At 42.1% G+C, this 21,719-nt stretch overlaps 1 protein-coding gene across 1 annotated transcript in view; it reads left to right on the top strand.

Annotated features, from left to right (window-relative positions):
• Nucleotides 1-451: 451 nt before the first annotated feature.
• gfra2b (GDNF family receptor alpha 2b) overlaps nucleotides 452-21,719 on the top strand; it is a 104,186-nt gene continuing 82,918 nt past the window's right edge. Inside the window, exons 1-2 of the mRNA XM_044174405.1 lie at nucleotides 452-1,211; nucleotides 7,661-7,960. Coding sequence (XP_044030340.1) covers nucleotides 1,142-1,211; nucleotides 7,661-7,960 — 370 coding nt within the window. The 5' untranslated portion in view covers nucleotides 452-1,141. The remainder of the gene's footprint in view (nucleotides 1,212-7,660; nucleotides 7,961-21,719) is intronic.

Here is a 21,719-nt window from a genome sequence, read left to right on the forward strand (position 1 = left end):
AAATAAATTACAACAGGAAACACAAGTGGTTTTAAGTGTTACAATGCACGCGTGTGTTCCTATCATTACAGAAAGCACAATAACAAATGTTATCATTTGTTATTTGCTAGATTTTTTTAAACTTCATTATGAAACCAAACCTGCGCCCGCAGCCGCACTGTAGCTCACAGCGTGGGAGCGCGCGCGCATTTAAGTGTGTTTGGGGTTGCTCGCTTTGATGCCGCCGCGCGCTGCATCACCCCGGGTCACTGCGGAGTCAGTGCACGCGCGTGGTGCTTGTTAGACACCCGGTGAGAGGAAGGTAACGGAGAGAGAGGGTTTCGGTTATAACTGTGCCTCCTACCGGACTGACACGCGCCTTGAGTGTGTATCTAACTGTGTGCGCGTGTGTTTGTGTTAGGGGAAGGAGGGAGTGAGGAGGAGGGGGCGGTTTCTAGGTTTTCCTTAGTGGTCGCACGCGCTAGGTTGGCTTAAGGAGACACGAGCGGACGCATATTACAGGAAGACGCGCGTGCCATTACGCATCAGGCTGCTCCGGTGTGGAGGACATCGATTTAACGAGCCCACACAGGCATATTGTTATTATTATTATTATTATTATTATTATTATTATTATTATTAATGTGAGCGGACAGAACCGGAGAAGGGGAGAGCGGAAGCGGCGGTGTGACGTCCTCCGTTTCTGAGTCCAAACTACGGGCACCGTCACACACCCACCACCGGGGAAAGTTGGAGTAACGCGGGCGGACGGTGAGAGCGGGAGCAGCTGGATGATTAACGCGCAGCAACCAGCAAAACAACAGCAAGGAAAAGTGTTTCTTTCGCCGTTCGTGGACCGACTTCTCCGGATAAACCGTGGATACTCCGACACGCGCTGCTTCACCGGAATATGCGGGGCTTAACGGACTGTGGGAACACTTCTCCCTCTGTGCTGGTCTGAGTCCACCGAGGGGGTCCAGGCTCCCCGTTAAGACGGTCCCCAGGGGTATTTGCTCGCTCCACCATGTCGGCGGCAGTTTTACGGGTTTCCAGCATAGAAAGAGAGAGAGCGCGTGAGTGAGAGACACCGGGAGAGAGGGAGACAGAGACGGGGGTGAACCGGACCGGACAGCGCGGGAGACCGAGCCTGTATTCCGTCTTCATGACTTGTGGGATTACTCCTGGACGCGACATGTTCCTGATTAATGTCATCACTTTGGTGTTTGTGTTGGGTGAGTAAACACCGACGTGCGCGCGCGCACACACACTGCATACACAGGTGAGGGCAAAGGGTCTGCAGCAGGTCCACGCGGGATCTCTAGCTTTCTCATTCAACCCTTCCGGTCCTCCGGGGATCACTGAGAGAGATGCCCCCCCTTCTCCTTGAACCCCCGCGTGCCCCCCTTTCTGTCATTCCGGTAAAGGTGCACGAATCAGATTGAAACCACATTCAGATGCTGGCGTGTGTCTATATATATATATATCATATATATATATATATATATATATATATATATATATATATATATATATACATACATACATATATATATATATATATATATATATATATATATATATATATATACATATATATATATATATACATATATATATACATATACATATATATATATATATATATATATATATATATATATATATATATAGGCTGTGTATACACTGTGTATGTATATTGTAATATTGGTTGTACTCTCAGTGCTGGAACAAGTACTCAGATCATTTAACTACTTAAGTAAAAGCAGCAACACCACAATGTAAAAATACTCCATTACAAGTAAAATCACAGAATAGTTACCAGTTAAATGCACTTTTAAAAGTACTCATTATGCAGAAAAAATGGCTCCTGACAGGTATTACTATCTACGTGTTCTATTATATTATTAAATTATTATTAGTGATTCATCAGTGTGTAATATAGCCCGACTGATACAGGACTGTCGAGGCCGATACAATAAATACATTTTTTTGATAAAGTTCTTTTTTTTTTAACAGCTGCGACCAAGAAATGTGCTGATCAGGACATTTACCAGTTGAAAAATAAACTCGTCACTGCTCTCTGGTGGACAAACTATAGAATGGAGACAGTGTTTCAAAGCACATGTCAGATATCTGGCATTTCTTCAGTTTCTTGTCATTTACTGGCTGACACCGATACCTCAGCAAGGAGCCAATATCGGCCCGTTTATCGGCCTGACTGATACATCAGTCGGGCTGCAGCGTTTCTATGTTGCAGCCGGTTGAGGTGGAGCTAGCTGTAATCTGTATACTGTTGGGTGGATTGATCTGTAACAAATGCATTGTGTTTTGTAAACTCATCAAGTTTTATATATAATAACTTCTACAAAGTAACCACAATAAATCTAAAGGAGGAAAATGGCCTCTGAGATGTAGTGGGGTAAAAGGACAAAGAAGAAATGGAAATACTAAGTACAAGTACCTCTAAAGGGTACTTAAGTACCTGAGTAAATGTACTTAGTTACATTCTACCAGTGTGTGTCTGTCAGTAAGCTGCTGTGGGTGCACTCAGGCCTCAGTACTGGTCTCCACAGGGAGCGCCTGATTTGTTCCTCAGGCCGTCCAGAGGGCTGTTTCAGAAAGGCTGGCTCGGAGAAGCAGCTCTTATTGTGAAAAGCCTGTCTTGGATGAGCCCAACAAAGTGAACCGGGATCAGTCTGTTTCATAAAGCTGGTTCGGGGCTGAGGAGAGCAGTCCGACTCACGCCTGGTTTATTTCGTGACTTTGAAACACAGACCCGAGACATCGAGCACTGATCACATCGACTCACAGAGAACAAACCGGACATGTAAAAGGAAAAACTGAGATGTCTGCAGCCGCAGAGAAACGCACATTAAACCCAGATCAGCTGACCTCTGTTAGCTCAGGCAGCTCCGCTAGTAATTATCACAGTATGGGCTGAAATCCTGCACGAGTGACGCGAACTTTCTGTGTGTAATATGTTCCGAAAGCTAACGTATAGATGTAGATAAAGAAGATGCAACATGCTATTGAACGACTCTGAAGTATCACACACGACCCCAGACGGCTCATTTATTTAACTGCAAGACAATAAGATCATTTTTTAGAAACTACAAGTTATCTATCAGTTGGCTTAGGTTACTTGGTTTGTACAAGTGACAGAGCAGCCTCCATTCGGTGGACATATTGTTTAAATACCTTCAGATTCGCTGTCTGCCACTTTCTGCATACTGATGATGATTACTGTGGTGTCTGCATTTTTAACAAATTGATTTCTGGCACTTCACTAATTTGATTTTGTGACATTTAAAGAGAGAAGAAATGGAGAAGATGTTTCTTACAGCCACGAGTCAGAGTTGATCATTAGCTGTATTTTAATATTTTAACTGCAGTGCGTTAATAAGCACATGTTCTGACTGGAACACTGTGCAGATGTTTCTGAATGGAAACGATATGAGCTCAGATTTTAACTACATGTAAATACGTTCACAGTGAAGAGGAACCTTCAGGGGGGAACCTTTGGGAGAACGCTGTGTTTCAGTCTGGCAGACTGACTGCAACACTGGTTCAGCCGGAGGTGAATCCAGCCTGAAAACTAACCTGACCAGGATCAGGTTGGTCTGGAGGGACCAGTTTCCATGGTAACTGAGGTCTTATGTAAACCCCTGACTTACTGACTTAAGCCTGGTTTAACCGGTCACCAGTCTTAGTGAAACACCCCTCTGGTTTCCCGTTAAATACACTGTAAAAACAAAGCCCGCTTGTCGTGTGGAGGGTGTCCAGTACATGTTTGTCGGGGTTTGCTCCTGATTAGGTCACGGTGGCGAAAGCGTGACTGGATCTGAGTTTTGGTGACCAAACGCTGTGCCGTGGATTTATTACTGGATGGATTTATTTCATAAGGAGTCAGAGTTTGTTCTGACGGTATAATTGCGTTTGTTTCCGCAAACAGAAGCCTTAAAGGGGAACTCCTGTGATTGTCCCACATCAGTGTGTGTTTCAGGTGTTGGCGAGTACTACTGCATATGTGTCGTCAGTGATGTCATTGTGATGTCACTCGAGTCAGCGTCGGGCGGGGCTGCAGACTGCAGGTTTGAAACTGTGGAGTTAGAAAGAAGTGAGCTCAGCAGACCTCTGCTGCAGGCTGCAGGCTACATTAGCTGCTGCTAGCATAACACACCCCAATCTCTGACTGAACCGTTGCATTGTGGGTAATGTAGGCGGCAGGTTTTTAGAATGTGTGGAATAAAAAAGACGATATCTCCGTTTCTGCTGCATCGATTTAGGTCCTTTTTTTAAAATTGTCCATCGTGAGTCTGATAATGTTACAGAAGTGTAATGATAAATCAGTGGAGGACTCTTTTAACAAGATATACATTAAAGTAAACATACCTTGAAACTAATAATTAGCCTACATACCAATCTTTATTTTTTTTTGGCCACTTGGGGGCAGCAGAAACAAGCTGTAACGCCACATCTGACATATTGTCACCTGATAAAGTTGGTAAATAAATAAAAATGTGGGTTTGTTTTTTCAACCCATAAAGGGACTTAATCCTTACATTTATCTGCAACTAATGATTAATGTCATTATCGAGTAATCTGATTATTTTCTCGGTTTGGTCTGTACAAGTTAGCAAAGTGTGAAAAGTTATTCGATTAGTCACTCAAGCTAAAATGTCAACCGTTCTCTCAGCGTCTCAGATGTGAGGATCTGCTGCTTTTCTTTGTCTTCTGTGACAATAAATAGAACGCCTTTGAGTTTTTTTGGACAAAACAGGCAAGGCAAGCTTATGTATATAGCACATTTCAGCAATAAGGCGATTCAAAGTGCTTCACACAAAACATCAAAAGCATTGCGACAAAGTGCAAAAGAAGCACACCACAAAAGGACATTAGGTACAATTAAAGACAGTCTCTTCCAAGGAAAGTGATGGACATCTTTCACTATTTCCTGACATTTTAGACCAAAGTATTCAATATATTATGAAATAATCGCCCCAGCTGCCTCTCACCTCGTCACAGAGCTGTCAGCACTCAGCTGTAGGTAAACATTCACGTCAGACCCGGCAAAGTGTCCTTATCTTGTCCCTGTGACGCTCAGTTAATTGGACTCCACCTGCATGCTATTGTCACTACAGTACTGGGAGCCGTTGAACCGGCTGCCAAAGGCCACCCTCGCACACAGAGGCTGCAGCTGATTCAGGGCCGTCTGAGATGACATTTGTTTTTGTTGGTCATCAGTTTTCAGCCACTGTGCGTAATATATTACTCGTCATAGTAACGGAAGAAGAGCAGCGAACGATTCACTGCTGTATCTATAACCTTCCACCAGGGGAAACCGCCCGAATGGTACAAAAAGTAGACACCCCCCAATACTTGGTTTAACCCGTGACATCATCGATGATGCAGGTACCAAGCGTTTGGTCGCCGCCCCCTTTAGCTCCTGGAAAGCATGGAGAGCAAAGAAACCAAAAACCCCTGACCTGAAACAGAACTTCTGTGTTTTCATTTAAGTAGAAAATATTGATGCGACAAAAATAATGCCAAACACAGACAAACCCAGGACCGGCAGTGTTTGCAGTGCTACAGAATAAAGATGGAGCCTTGGCCAAACAAATAAGACCCGTGCTTATACATTTGAGAGGTGTAAATGTACTGCGAGGGAAGGTCCACTTAAGCCTCCCTGGGACTGTGTTTGTGACTGTGCCAGGTGTGGGGATGTTAGCACTACTGCCACAGTCCTGTCATTTAAAGCCCGTCCTTGTCTTTTAAAGTGGATCTCTGAGTTTCGTCCGTGGGAAGAGCTGCTTGTTCTGATTTATTTTTATCAGCTCGGTGTGAAATGTGTCCTGCAGGAGACCCGCTGTTCTGCATGAGTCCTCGTTTCCCCGAGTCACCACAGCGGAGGTGGCGAGTGCAGAGTTATTAATGGCAAATATACCAGGTTGAAGTAAACCAGAAGTATCCTTTAAAGTTTGGGTGATAAAGGATTGATTGCTTTGCACATGGTAACATTGTCTTCAGATGTGTGGTGTGATAACAGTTTGTATATTGTGTGCTCAGAGCGACTGAGAATAAGCTTCTGACACCATATTTCTTCTTATGATTGTGGAGTGGCGGAGTGTGTTGGTGCAGCCTCATTATTCCTTCTTTAAGGAGAGCTCCGATACGTGACCATTAAATTGGTTCGGGCTGCGAGCTTTAAGCAGCGTGGCAGTGATGGCTTCTCTTGTGGAGAAAGACACTGAGAGTTTCTAGAAGCCAAATGAAAGAAGGAGCTGCTGACAGGGAAGTCCCACGGTTCAGTGTGAAGGAGCTCCACATAAACCGCAATTACAGCACTTTATGATGGATTTGGTGCAATTTTTTTTTACAACAGTTTAAATCTGCAAAGTGCCAAACTGACGTGCTGTATTTTTAAACGCTCTCCTACAGAGTCCAGGGCTCGAATTCACAAAGGATCTGATCACATCACTAGCGGTCCTGCTAAAGTGTGCTAAGAGTTTCCAAAAGAGTTTCCTCTTACGAGCTTTTCACAAAGCTGCTCGGACGCTTGACTAAAGAACTGCGAGAAGAGGGCTGGCCCTGTTACTGTGGGTGACATCACGTGTCATGAATGAACGCACTCACTACGTCTACAGCGATTGGTTGACACGTGACCAGTCTGATTTTGTGAATGATAAATGTAATATTCATCAATACACAGGAGCACGAGGAACAAATTAAATTAGACTTCATAAACTATTTGAGATATTTTATAAAATGCATCACAGCACTCGTCAACTATATTGTATCTGGAATCAAATACCATCAGTGTGATATTTTTTCCAGCTGACAAAACAAATCATCAGACTTTGATGTGATAATTTGACATAAAGCAGCAATTTGACTGGTTAATCCAGCGATGGAAATGTTTTTATTGCAGCTGATTATTTAATGTGCACTTGATGGTCTGAAGAGAATTTCTGGTTTGATGAATAATTCTGTCAGACAGCTGCGGCTGAGATCATCAGCTTAGAGTTACAAACTGTCATCTCAGGTGGTGTTTCCACTTGTTGGTGAGCCGACTGAATCCCTATTAAATGGCTGCCATCAAAATCTGGATTTAAAAGTTCTGATTGTATTTACGCTGACGCGATGAGACTCATGACCTGCAGCAGCTGACTGACTGACTGCGACTCCGGACTCCTCTGGACTCCTCTGGACCTCCAGGTCCTCTCAGACTGACCAGATACTTTTACAGCTGAAATGCTTTGTGAATCACTCTCAGATCTGAGGAGTCTTAAAGAGGACCTCCAGCTCCTTTTTGTGAGTACGGCCCCGGGACACTCCTCAGAATATAAACGCCTCTTATCAGTTTGAATGTTTATTACTGAACATACAGATCACTGAAGGTTTTCGAGCTGTAAGACGCCTGAAAGGAAGACCTGCAGACACTATAAAGGGCTGCAAAAGGTTCTCCAAACATTTAATATACTGGATGTTTCCAGGGTTACATAGCATTTTTTTAAACACCACAATAACCAGTTTTTAAGCTAATTATATATAAATATGATAATATTATAGTTACTATAGTAAAATCCTGTGAAACCTCTCACACATGAACTTGGCCACGAACACATATCGAAACTTGTTAGAGGTATAATCTCTCATTCCTATTTGTCTTTCCCCCCTCCAGATGTGTGTGTGTGTGATTCAGAGCTGGGCCCCCCCGGGTGGAGGGAACCTCTGGACTGCGTCCGAGCCTCTGAGCTGTGCAACCAGAACGGCCAGTGCAGCTCACGTTACCGGATCATGCGTCAGTGCCTCTCTGGCGGGGACAAGGAGCGCAGCGCCATGCTGGCCTCCAAGGAGTGCCAGGGGGCGCTGGAGGTGCTGCAGGACTCGCCGCTGTACGACTGCCGCTGCAAGAGAGGCATGAAGAAGGAGCTGCAGTGTCTGCAGAACTACTGGAGCATCCACATGGGTCTGACTGAGGGTAAGCCGCCAACACAGAGCCGTGCCGAGAGTTAATTAAGCCTCCTGCTGCCTGTTGATTTCTCCTAGTGTTTTGAGCTGTGAGCTGGCAGATGAAACAGAGCAACTTCTTGGAGTTTTTGTGAGAACTTCACATATAGAGATCGAAGCGGGCTCTGCATCGATTGTTGGGTGGGGTTCATGTTTGAACTTTTCCCGAAGTGCCAAGAGGAACAAAGAAGTGGAGAAAAGAAGGAATATGTTGCTGTTGTTTTTACTCTAATTTAAAGTTGAACTCCAGCCATTTTCCACCTCAGCGTGTGTTTCCGGGTGCTGGGGAGTTCTACTGCACATGTGATAAAGTAGCATAAAGCCTTTAGCGTGAAGTCTGCTAAATGTCCTCAAGTGATGTCACTCGAGTCGGCGTCGGGCGGGGCTGCAGACTGCAGGTTTGAAACTGTGGAGTTAGAAAGAGGTGAGCTCAGCAGACCTCTGCAGCCCGCTGCTCGCCTCTGCTGCAGGCTGCATTAGCCGCTGCTAGCATAACACACCACAATCTCCCACCCAACTGTCAGAGGAAGAGTTGCATTGTGGGTAATGTAGGCGCCTCTCTGGTTCTGCTGCATCGATTTAGATCCTTATTTATTTTTTTATTTAAAAGCTGAGTTCGACAATGTTACAGGAGTGAAACAACAACCTGTGTTGTTGTTGTGGTTGTAGTGTGCTGTGGGAATTTTAATAGAACAAACAAGCAAAATCACATGAAACATTCTCTCACTGCAGAGCTGCTGTGCTTTGAGTCACCCCAGACACCTGGTTAACGTCTTTGGTTGGTACAGGTCCCAGTGCTGGTCCTGCACTGTGTTCTGTGTGAGTCAGCACACACACACACACACACACACACACACACACACACACACACACACACACACACACGGTCTGTTGGCTGGCCTAGTTTGGGTCTCAGCAGTGGCAGAGCTCATTAAGAGCCTCTCTCTTTGTTCTCCATTCCACTAAGGATGTTTCCGTAGTGCCAGAAATGCTCGCAAAGCCTTGCATCACACACACACTTGGCGGCCACACACAGGACATACATTTAAGCCAGACAAAGTTGCGATGTACAGATGTACAGAAACACAAAACGCATTGACTCAGACATTTGTAACACTCAAGGACATGCAGCGTGGTGTGTTTGTGGTGCGTTTGAGTGTTGGAGTTGTTAGTACAGAGAATCACAGCGATTAGACAGAAGCTGATTTGTTGTGTGGAAAGTGTTTAGAGGAGAGAAGAACGACATGTTAAAAGTATAAATGTCTTGGCTCATTAACTCTGTACACAACAGGACGCTGTGTGAAGACCTCCTCGTGTGAGCTCACTTTATTATGAGTTTTGTTTTTTTTTACTGTATCAATTATTGGAGAAGGCCTGCAGGTTGCAGACATTGATTATCAACTTACCACAGGACAATACTACTAAGATTGTCATTATAAACACAGAATGCTTTATGTTGTATATTTCTCAGACGCACGTGAAGGAACCGTAAAGTGTTCAATGACTCAGTCTCATATCTGCAGCAACAAACAGTCCTGCATTGTTGTTTATTGTTGTATCGGTTGTAGAGCTGAAGTGATTAGTTGATTAATCGATAAGTGGATCTGCCGAATATTAATCAGCAACTATTTTCATAATCGAATCAATCATTTAAGTCATTTCTTAAACAAAAACACCAAACATTGTCTTGTTCCAGCTTCTAAAATGTGAATATTTGCTGGTTTTCTCAGTATTCCCTGATATCAAACTAAATATTTTTTGGTTTTGTTGGTCGGACAAAACAAGACATTTCAAGACGTCAGTTTGCGTTTTGCTCAATGCTTCGGCCTGTTCTGAATCTGTTTTTGTCTTCCTGCTTATAGACGTATTTGGGTGATGCCTTCACAAATGTGTTAGCATGTTAAATGTAGCTATTCTAGAGACATGTTACCTGATTTGGGTTGAACAATGTCGATCACACGTTATGTCTGATCTATACTGTTTGTCTGGTGTTGCTGTAGCTTCCAAGGAAAAAGCTCTAAATGATCTTGTGGGCCACCTGCTGCCCCCATGTTCCTGCTCGACAACTGCTACTACAGTTGTTGTTATTGGCTCTGTTACTGATGCTGACATTATTCTTCCTATAGCTGTCATTCCTATTATTACTAATTTATTAATATTAACACTACAATTACTATTCTACTATATTAAAAAAAAAATTCTACGTGGTATTTGCATTGTACCTCCCTAACCCTATCCCCCCCCTCAAAACCTAACACGGTAGCGGCGGATGGCCGCCCACCATTGAGTCTGTCCAAGGTTTCTGCCTGTTAAAAGGAAGTTTTTCCTTGCCACTGTCGCCAAATGCTTGCTCATGGTGGGATTTGTTGGGTCTCTGTAATTAATATTATAAAGAGTTCGCTCTAGACCTGCTCTATAGGAAAAGCGCAATGAGATAACTTCTGTTATGAATTGGCGCAATATAAATAAAATTGAATTGAATCTGGGAGTTAACCTGACTAAAATCTAAAATACCTAACTGTAATTTGTCTGACCATTATTGTGATTTAAATCTATAAATCAAACTGCAAGCAATTGTGGTCTACATAGTATTAAACCAGATATGTTTTTACCAAGCATTAACACAAACATATCTTGATTCTACATGAAAAGAATCAGCATCAAGGTTGTAATCAACTTCTACATAAACTTGTTTTCTGTAGAAAAAGCCACAGGCTTTATGTTGTAGCAGTGGCACCAAGACATTACTTGACCTGTGCCTGTAGGTTTTCTGAGCCGATGATTAGAACCTCTGTTTGTTTGTTTTTAATTTAATTGAAGAAAATATGCGGACCAATCTTTCACATCTGATGACATTTAACCAGACAGGCTATGGGGCTTCATGGGGAGATATATCTGGGTATCATCTGTATAACAATGAAATGCAACACCATGTCTTCATATAATGTGACAGAGGGTAAACTATATAAAGAAAATAAGACTGGTCCTAGAATTGAACCCTGGGGAACTCCACATGTTGTTGTTACAATACAAGCGTTTTGGGGTTTGGAATTTATGTTGTGCACATGCAGAGACATACAATATAATAAAGGTTTTTTACTAAACAGTTGCACCCTATTGGAAGAACGCTGTTTATCCCTCCAGTGCACTGAAGCTGTTCTGGAGGCTCGTGGTGGAACAACACCTCACTAACACTGCATGTTGGCTTTACTTTCATTTGTCACCTATCTGTATATCTATATCCATATATTATGGCAGGCTGTTCGTGAAATAATTCCTGAGAATATATGGTGGAAACCTGAGAAAATAGAATGAAACCATCAGACACTAAAAGCAAACCTCCACTGACACAACGGTCAGTGGTATTAAGAGAAGAGACGATCACTGCTCATACAGATTTCTAATTGGAGGGCTGCATTTTGCTCCAAACCCTTGAACAGAATGATAATTTGGAGATCAGTCAAATCTGAAATGTTTCTGATGGATGGCAGTGGGCAATACCAGCAGAAAGCTGAATAAATTAACCCTAAGAAAAAATAGTTAGTGTTTTAAGTGTTTCTGAGCACTTTAGTGGGCAGAATTTCAAGGGCACAGGTAAATGGGTTCATGTTGGATACAGCCTTGAGTCATGAGTCTTAACACATCAAACAAATAATTCAAACACTGCATCAATCTGTGTGCAGATATGTGCTCTCAGCAGCAGTTTGATTACAAAGAAGCTTAAAAAATCTCAGAGGAAGGTTGATCTGCTGCATAGTTAATTACATTAGATGGTTTCATATAAGTCTGATAGAAATTGTGCTCTTGTGATTTCCAGCTATATTTTTTCTTTCATGTGACAATGAACAAAAGAGTTTTTCCTGCACTGCTTTTCTGCTGTCTCTCATTCATGCATGAATATTTAACAAGGCAGAAGAGGATTTGTTGGCTTTTCAGCTTAAAACTTATAATAGAATCCAGAGAGGAAGAACAGGTGAGAATTTCTCTACGTCCAAGGTTAGGGATCTGTTCGAGCGGAGGAGGCGAAACAGCACAGTTTGGATTTAGAAGAAGGATTAAAAATTCAAGAAGGACAAAGTTATGGTCAGTATTAGAAAGCATATCAACTATAAGTAGACTTAAATGTTAGCACTTTTACCCAGTAATAATATTAGTTTATTTAAGTAGCACTTGTTACAACCAGCACCTTACAAAAGGGCTTTACATAAAACAAACAATAAAAACAAAGATAAAAGCAGGAAGTCAACAGATCAGAAACCAGTGAATCAGACATTCATAAAAATGTAAAATGTGTTAAGCATACAAGACAGAAACAAATTGTGACTTAAAAGAAGCAAATTTTTTGTTGAGCTCCTCAGGGAGGTCGATCCAGACCCGGGGAGCAAAGTAGGGTCCCCTCTAGTCTTAAATCTAGACACGGGAGCAGCTAGTAGGTTCTTGTCTGTGGATCTCAGGTTAAACACAGGTTGGTGAGGGCAGAGCAAGTCTGAAATATAATCTGGAGCCTTAAAAGTAATCAATAAAGTCCTAAAACAACTTGTTGAAAGTCTAGCAGCTGCATTTTGTCCTAGTTGGAGCCTGTTGAGTGATTTCTGGTTTAGAGCTGTTGAAAGACCTCTGCAGTCGTCCAGTCTGGAGGTAAAAAAGGCATCTCTAACAACTTCCGTATCTTTGAAACTTAAATCTGGTCGAATCTTTGAGATATTTTTTAAGATGATTAAAAAAGGATTGTACGAACTGGTTGATATGATTATCTTTACAGTTCCAGACGCTGTAATGAAACTGACATTTCTCAGATTTTGACAATAAATGTCAGTTTGGAAACCAGTCTATAGTTATTTTGGACGGAAGGCTTGCGGACAGGGTTTTTGAGAAGAAGCTGGACACAGACCTTTTCTTGCACATATAAACCTCGAGACCACTAAGACAAAGTTATGAAATACCTAAAAACTCTGTGCTGAAGAAGGAAAGTGTACCAATTAGTGGTTCATTATGTCTCATTAGCCTGAAACGTGTCTTCAAATTAAAATGTCACAGAAATAGAGTGCAATAAAGACAATAAACAGTAACTATTAATTAAGCTATTATATATTATAATAACTATTACCATATTCATTATTCTTAAGTAGTTAACTAAGATGACATTAAGAGTTGTGAGACAATATAACACTCAAACTATAAAATTGAGACAAAAAAGACTAATCCTGATGTACAGTATGTGTGGTTCTCTGCTGTGATGCCACGACTGCAACAGATTTACACTGACAGCGAAAGCAGAAACGCTCGGGGGAATCACAGTCAATGAAGTCTGTGTGGATCTGGAAGTTATTCAGTCCAAAAAAAATCTAGTGTAAAACTGGTTCTGATACAGGCGTTTGGGATTATCGTAGGCATACCGCTTCTGTCCAGCCTCCACAGTCTGGATGTGAAAGTGCTGCGTGACCCTGGTTGGCATTAAGTCGGAGTCGTGCTCCTCCGGGTGGCACTCAGAACAAACGTACAGAGGTGTCATTCGGACACGTGGTGTGTACCTTTTATACTTCTACAGATTGGTGGTATAACGTACGTGTCCACTAGGAATCAGTGCCACATTTAGCCAGCGGTGGAAGAATGACTTAGATCCTCTTACTTCAGTAAGAAATAACAATCAACTAACAATTAACAATGAAATAAAGTAGATACTAGAGTACAGTTATCTAACCCAGTTATCTCAACACATGCCAACCGCTACATGTTACTTCATGTGCTCTTCTCTGACAACAACCTTAGTGGTATTGCGGGATGATGGCCCAGTATTATTATTATTATTATTATTATTCCACAACTGAGGCCAAATAGATCATTGAAGAGATGAAGTTCACCTGAGATGAGGACAGTTTGTTGTAAAAGGAGTTCACGCGTCGAGACTTTAAACAGAAGCAGACTGACCTCGGTTGGTTGTAGTCACATGTTGTATGATGTCACGTCTCACCTCAGAGAATCGGCAGGTTAATTAAGGGAGCCGTGATTGACGGCAGCATCCAGGTTTCACACAGTGGAGTTTCCATCTGTGATTGCCTAGCAGATCCTCAGAGAGCAGTTTAGAAGGTGTTGAAGGGGAGGGTGGAGGTGACGAACGAGCTGAGGGACAGGAAGTTGGTTGTGGGTGGAGAGAGCCGAGTGGAGATGGAGAACTGGAGTCGTTCGTGCAAACCTTTCTTTCTTTCTTTCTTTCTTTTTATTATTCTTTCTTTGAGGGCCGCCGCTCCCAGCCTGAGACACAGGAGTGGGAATACTCCAGCCGAAACAGAGTGAAACTCATTAAGTTTCCATCCACCTGTTTTTATGCGCTCCCTGTAATTGTGATCGGCACAACGGGCTGTGGTGGAAAAGTTGGCGGACTTTGAGGGCAGAGAGGCAGAGCTATTTATTGATACAGTTTCATATTAGAATATTTAAAGTTGTTTATTTGGAGTTCGTGTATTTCACTGAATAAACCATGTCACTATTAATAATGTACAGTTTATTATTGCCAAGAACCAGACTGAAGATGTTCAGCCATTGTTGTTGCGTCCAGCTTTCGACTGTCAGGAGAGCTTCCTCATCGCTGTTCAAGAGACAGCTTTTCATTCTGCTCCTAATTCTGGATTCATCACCTCCTGTGTGCCAAAAAGATTTTCCACCCTTCTGCAGTACATCCTCAGCAGCAGACTTTCATTTAGGTAAACAGGGGGAATCAATGACATCTCAATTAGGAGGCGTGAGACGAACGGCTCTCCTCTCTGCTGCCCTAGTTTATACTTCAGCCTGATAAAATGGCTCTTTTTAAATATAAATCTCGTCTTATCCAGCTGTATGTCCCGATGCCTGAAAGCTCACCATCCATCCTAATTTCTGCTGTGCTTGGATCATCTCAATATTTTCAAACATTATTCAGCAGCCTGCAGGTGACCGTAAGACCACAGAGAGGCCACCGAGAACAGAAAAGCAATATTCTACAGAACTCATCGATGGTGTGTTATTCATCATTTCGTACCACCTGCAATGCAGATCGCCCAAAGTTGCGAGCCAAGTCTCAGGAGCAACACCTAAACAGCCCGGGAACCAGCAGATAAACAGTACAAGGTGAACCTGAGAGGAATAAACCTCACACCAGTGCAAACAAACTACGACAGAAACTATAAAAATCTTTTATCTGAACTACCCTATTTAGCATTTATAAGCAGATTATAAACAGTTAACAAATGTTTATGACACACTATAACTGTTGTAAGCATTTAGAAGGACATCTGAAGTGCTTAATAACGGATTTGTCAACAAACTATAACCCCATAACTGAGTAGTTAACGTTACTGAACGCTTGAGAACACGGCATTACATTGTTATATTATATTATATGAAATCACGTCTTCAGTGCGTTTTAAACCTGCCTCTAAATGACTTCTACACAAACACTGGTTTGAATGCTTATAACAAACTGCAAGACTGTAATTGTAACATACCCTAATAATTGGTTGTTAATGAATTTATGATGAATCATTAACCTTATGCTTTTATTAATTATGTATGTGTTCGCACCAAAGCCCTTCGGTCGATGCTGTTTTTTAAATGTGCTCTGTGAATAAACAGATTTAACAGGTAAGGCAGATGAGTTATCGTCACGAGGTGCTTCCGTGTCACTGGCAGCTGCAGGATGTGTAGTGTTGAACCCCAACAAGAAAGGTTTTTTTGTCAAGAGCTACCCGTGTGTTGTGCTGGCGGGCTGCGGTGCCATATTCTGTCTGCAAACTGCTAATATATATTTCTGCTGCTGGCCAGAGGAGGTATTTTTTTAAATTTGTTGGCCAGTGTTGGTGTCAGCCCAGGCTATGTAAGCACATCACTTAGTGTTGAGGAATAACATAAATATGGCCTCCAGTCGGGTCCTAAAGGTCTCCGTTTTAATTTGTAACGTGTGTAATAAAGCAGTAAATGCTTTACACTATGCTGTGTAGTGCTATATGCTATAAAATTGCTGTATGCATTTATAATAGGTTTTATTTAGATTTATTCATATTTAGAAACAATTCAAACCCTAACGACTAACTCATGAATCCTCTGTGCTTTAGAGCTGACTCTGCCTGTGCATTTATTACACTAGCACGTGCACTAATTACGTGCTAAGATAACTGTTATACAGAATCAAGTAGGTTTTCACATTAATTACTATGTTTATACTTTTATCAATTGTTTATTAACTGTTTATACACAGTTACAAATACATTAATAACCACTTTAAAATGGCCTCATACCTGCTTCCAACTACATTATAAACTATTCGTTAATTGCTAATATACTGCTGATAAATGCTAAATGGGTGGCTGGTTAAAATAACGTGTTGCGAGTGTTTCTGACGACAGAGTAATCACCTCAGTTATCTGCAGCCATTCGCTTTGAAAGAGTCTGCAGGCTGTTTGAAAGAAACAAGACGCTGATTAAACAACGGTGTTTGTCAGAGGGACGGAGGAGCCGAGGGGAACACGGGAGGATCAGTGCAGATAAAAGAGGCACATCCAGGGAATTAGATGAAAGTATGATGGCGGCAGATGACGAAGAAGCCATTTGAGGACGAGGAACGGGAAAAGGAGGAAATGGAGTACAGCAGGGAGAGATCAGACAGATGAGATTAGATGGATGAGAGGCCACTGAGAGGGGACGCGGGATCAAACCTCCATTTATCTGTTTTCTGATACACTTCCTACGTATTAAAGGACGGAGGAGAGTGTCTCGGACGGAGGTTAAACCAGTGTCTTTCTGTTTAAATAGCCCATTATTTGTTGTCGTGTTGGAGGTTTAAACTCACGTCTGGAAAACTTTCGACTTTCGATTGTAAAGTTTTACGGTCTGTTTGGTGGCAGAAACAGTGAAACGGTCAATGAATCACTGTCTGACTCTTTCATTACGGCCCATTGACGTGCTGCTGAACACATCTGAGGAGATGTATGGAGATTTTATTTTTGATTGCCCCACAGTGATCCATCACGCTGCCACTGATGTGTGCTGTTTGCCTGGTGTACGGTGTGATGTTTGTTGTTTGCCGGTCCATTAAACCACGCTTGAGAATGGCGATCATTACCCTATTAAGTGTTAGACTGTGTGTGTGTGTGTGTTTGTGCCTCAAGCATTAACAGAGAGGCAGGCGGGGACAATAGTAATAGAGACTAGTTATTTCTCAAAGGAGAAGAAAACTATTTTAAGCAAAGACAGATACAGTATAGAACACGCTTTAGAAATGATTCATATTTAATGCAAATATTTATATTTATGTCAATATTCTGCAGGTATGCTAGCAGCAAAGTCACGCTGCTCACTCACACAGATCAGTCAGTGGTTGAACTGATCAGGGATCAGATTGTATTTGATTCCTTGCTGCTTTAATGAGAACAAACGGCTCACATCGGGCATTTCGGTGAAACTTTAGCTGCTGTCGTCGCGAGGACAGAGGAGATCGACTGTGGCTGTATTAAGAACATCAGGCAGTGAGTGGAGGTTTCCACACACTGCTTACTGACGTAGTTACACTGTGGGAGGAGCAAAGATGCTCCACATTTACACCTTTTCAACATCTGGCTGGAATGAGTCTCAGGCCTCCTCCAGCGGCGGTTTGAACAGATTTACACGTTGCTTTTTATAGATCAGATATCTGATCTGCCCAAGACGCATGAAGTGACTCTGTGCGACGCACTCTGCCCTCGACTCGTGCAGCATATTCATCAAACGGGCACACCACGGTCCCTTGTAACCTGCTTATTGGCTCAGTCAATGTCTTTGCTCAAGTTCAACTTTGGTGAACTTTGACCTGCCAGTTCACTCCGTCCTGACAGTGCTGACGTTTGAGATGATGGAGAGCTGGACAGTCCAAAGTGGAGGAGGAAGATATTGAAGCTATTGAAGCTTATTAGCTGTGTGTCAACATTCATTTTCCTTGAACCAGGATAAACAGTTGGACAACAGAGACGTGGTTCACACACAGTTAGAGACAGGAGTCGATGGTAGAAATACATCTTTTGAATAAACTGAACTTTTTGTCCTGTTATTTTCAATAAAGGCGTGTAATAGTGAACAAGATGCCAGGGGGGAGGAAACAGAACAGTAGAGAGAAAATAGAGAGAATCTCTAGGAGATATAGTGACTGACTAGCGCTAGCCCAGCTGGCTAGCATGTTAGCGGTTAAGACGCGTGGACTGATGGCTGTGGGACGTTCGGGTGTGACCGGGCCTTCAAACTTTGTCTTTAGACTAAATTAGAAAATGTCATCAGTGTGTATTTCAGCAATAAATACATTTTAATTGGCTATGGGTGTCATTTCCATTCTGTAACAGTGAAGCTTCAAATCAGTCATTGTCTCTTGGCGGCGAACTGGTTTGGTATCCTGGCTGTTTTTGCTCAGTTACGTGGGAGGAAAAGAGGAAAGTGAGAGAAATGAGGAGACATTTAAGGCAAATGGCTTCTTTCCTGAGTCGCTATTCTTCAGAGATGTTCAGGGCAAAAACATTTCTCTGCATGAATAGTTTCTTTTATAGAAAATATATGTAGCAAATGACAGCAATAGAAGCAGACAAGGCAGATTAAGAGAAGTGGGGACAGTAAAAAAAAAAAAAAGTAGATTACCGACTTTATCACAAAATAAATGCACTCAAGACAGACTGATGACATGAAACTATGTAAAAGTACCAACAAGAAACCTCTAGGAAAACATCCTCACATATAACTTTTGAACAAATAGCTTTTTAAAGTGTGAATCAGCAGTTCTCTCCACTGCTGCCTGCCTTATCGAGACGCAGCAGATCAGACAGCAGATCGGGGTGAAGGCTGTTTCAGCGTGTCGCCTGGCCTTTCGCCTAACTCTTGGAGAGCAGAGAGATACAGGTGAAAGATGGCTAAAAGAAGGGTGAGGAGAAGATAATTCATCTCCTCTTAAATCGATTTGATACCCTCATGAAAAGCTTTGATAAATAACAGTTTTCATTGATTTTTAATCCCTTTTGAGATACTGAATTTTGGGACAAAAGCAGTCAAATTGAAACGGTTTGCCACATCAAAGCACGACAGATGATCAGACTGCACACGTTTGTTCTCAGAAAAATAAACCCTTTGTGAGGCTATAAGGCAACACAAACTGTATAATTATTGGTTTATCTGAAGGAGAAGTCTGGCTGTGACTTGAGGGAGGATGGAGTGCGAAGGCTTTGGAGTAATCTGCACAGGGATTGGTCTAAGCTGTCCCTGGAGGGAGTCACATACAAGAGGGCAGGCTGCAGGCAGCAGCATTAGTCATGGGTAGCTCTCTGCATGGCTAGCTGATTTCTTCACCTCTGCTCTGAGCTCCTGGTGGGACCAAAGCACACGAACGCCCCGGCCAGTGAAATGGCTCTATCGCCTGCTGTTACTGCTGCCGCCGTGGATACTAAAAAGTGCAACGCTCGCCACACAGAGAGAGCAGAGGGCTGTCAGGTGACTCGGCCTCTGGGGGCCACAGCGGAGAGTCAGAGGAAGCAGCAGAGGAAGAACTGAGCGCTTCTCTAAACATGAAAGTTCACATCAGGAATGTGTTTTTTTGCTATTTAATTTGTTCATTTATGTGCTGCTTTTGACTGGGAACAGATTTTATTAGCCACAGTAGCAGCGGAGGGCGGGCAGCAGCTCCTGATTGGTTAGAATTGTAATATTGATGAGCTCGTGCAGCAGTTGGTGCTGCTGTCGGTATTTTAATGTCATTCATTCAACATCCGGCACTTTCAGCTTGCCTACTGTTAAAACTTTTTTCCCTACATGTAGCCCTCTATAATAATGATAATAATAATAATAATATTATTCGCTTGGTGGTGCGGCTGTTACTCTTATACTTGTATGTTGGACATTTCTGCCTCCCAACAGCAGTTTAATCAAGCACTCAGCTTTCTTGGGCAGGGCCGCACAACGTGGTCTGGGAGGTGTACGTGCTTCTGCAGCCTACGATTACTCACAACACCTTTCTTACAGAGACATTTATGTGTATCTGAACAGAGGCATAATTCCAGCTGAACACCGGCAAACTAATTATTATTATTATTATTATTATTATACATATATGATATACACATGAGCTTCTGTCTGGGGAAGGCTGTTAGTTCTTCCTGTAGGTCAAACATGTAAAAGCTTTACAGCTGGTCACCGGACGGGCATATTGGTGCCTCTACTACTAAAATTAAGGAGGAGTATTGCTAAGAGCACTGCTAAGGAATGATAGCATTAGGAGTACTGGTAGCAGCGTGGCTGTAGGGTTTTCAGTATCGGTCGAACATTCATGTTCCCCTGATGATGAATCCCAATGACTCTGAGGATCCTCTGACTTCTCCTCCAGCAGTGAGGAGGCCATTTTTGGTTTTGAGTGAAATATCTCAGCAGCTGTTGGATGGATTGTCATGAAATGTGGTTCAGACATTCAGAATTGTGATAACTTTGTGATGATTTCAAAGTGGACCATTCTGACTCGAGGAAATATAATCCTCAAACAATTTATGATTACAAATGTGACATCTACACAACTTCTTCAGACATCACTGGTTTTCTGCCCTGCTTGTTATGTATTTAGGCACACAGACAGTCGTCTAATGGACCTCAACTGCTAAATGTGTCCTCTGGGAAACCTCTGCCTCGTCTGCAACGACTCCGAAAATGTTGTTTTACCGTCACGTCGCTCATTTCTCTTCGTCATGTTGAGAGTTTGGACCTTACAACTACGATCATCCAAGTTTACATCGAAATGCAATTATACAGTCATGAAGACGGTAATGTGGGGAAGTCAGAGCTCAAGTAAACAACTTACTCCAATTATGTTAATGTGATCGACTTCTCATCAGAGTAAACAAACACTGTATCGTATGTGGAGTTTAATGATCATAGTTTCACCAACAGACCCCAGTTGAAATAATTGGACGTCCTTATGTTCAGAACTGTTTCTTTCAACTGGTAGCTGTTAAAAATGTATTGTTTCAGGTTGATTTTCTCTTTGAACATTAATCGATGATCAAATTGATACATTTTCTGTAGATCAACTAATCGACAAATCGCTTCAGTTCAACTGCAGATACATTCCTTAAAACGTTTCCTTAATATGTTGATAGAAAACACATAATCTGGGCGGCACAGTGTTTCTCCTAAAACTATTTAATTTTGCATACTAGTTATATTCAAATGTATTTTGAGGAGACAGAGTTTAAATAATCAGGCCATGTGGGGATTAACAAAAAAGGACACAATCCAGAGACCGATGAATGCATGGTGAGAGTTATGTGTTGAAACACTGGCACAGTGTTGAATAAAACATAAGTGACACACAGTTTTAAATCATCATTTTAGATAAAGGGTTGCAGTTTTTTTTTAGATTTTCTGAATTTCATTCCATGCAGACTATAAGAATAAACTGTATTCATGTACCTCTGCCTCCAGAAGACAATGATATTCAGAATTACAATGCTGTTCTGTGTTGGAATAGATTTAAATGTGACCATCAGGGATTGCTGGAGGTCCAGAGCAGTGATTTCCAACCAGGAGTACTTTTACCCCAGGGGGCTCTGCTATAGTTTCCAGGGGGTTTTGGAGTAGCTCAGCCAATTTGAAAAAATAGAAATTTTGATTTTATTAGGAAAAATCAATCACATATTTGTGTTTAGAAGGACAATAACCATTCAAATAAGCCTTAAAGCCATGTGCTGCCGTTGAAAGTGCAT

Source organism: Siniperca chuatsi, linkage group LG18 (assembly GCF_020085105.1).
Source record: "Siniperca chuatsi isolate FFG_IHB_CAS linkage group LG18, ASM2008510v1, whole genome shotgun sequence".
NCBI lineage: Eukaryota > Metazoa > Chordata > Actinopteri > Centrarchiformes > Sinipercidae > Siniperca > Siniperca chuatsi.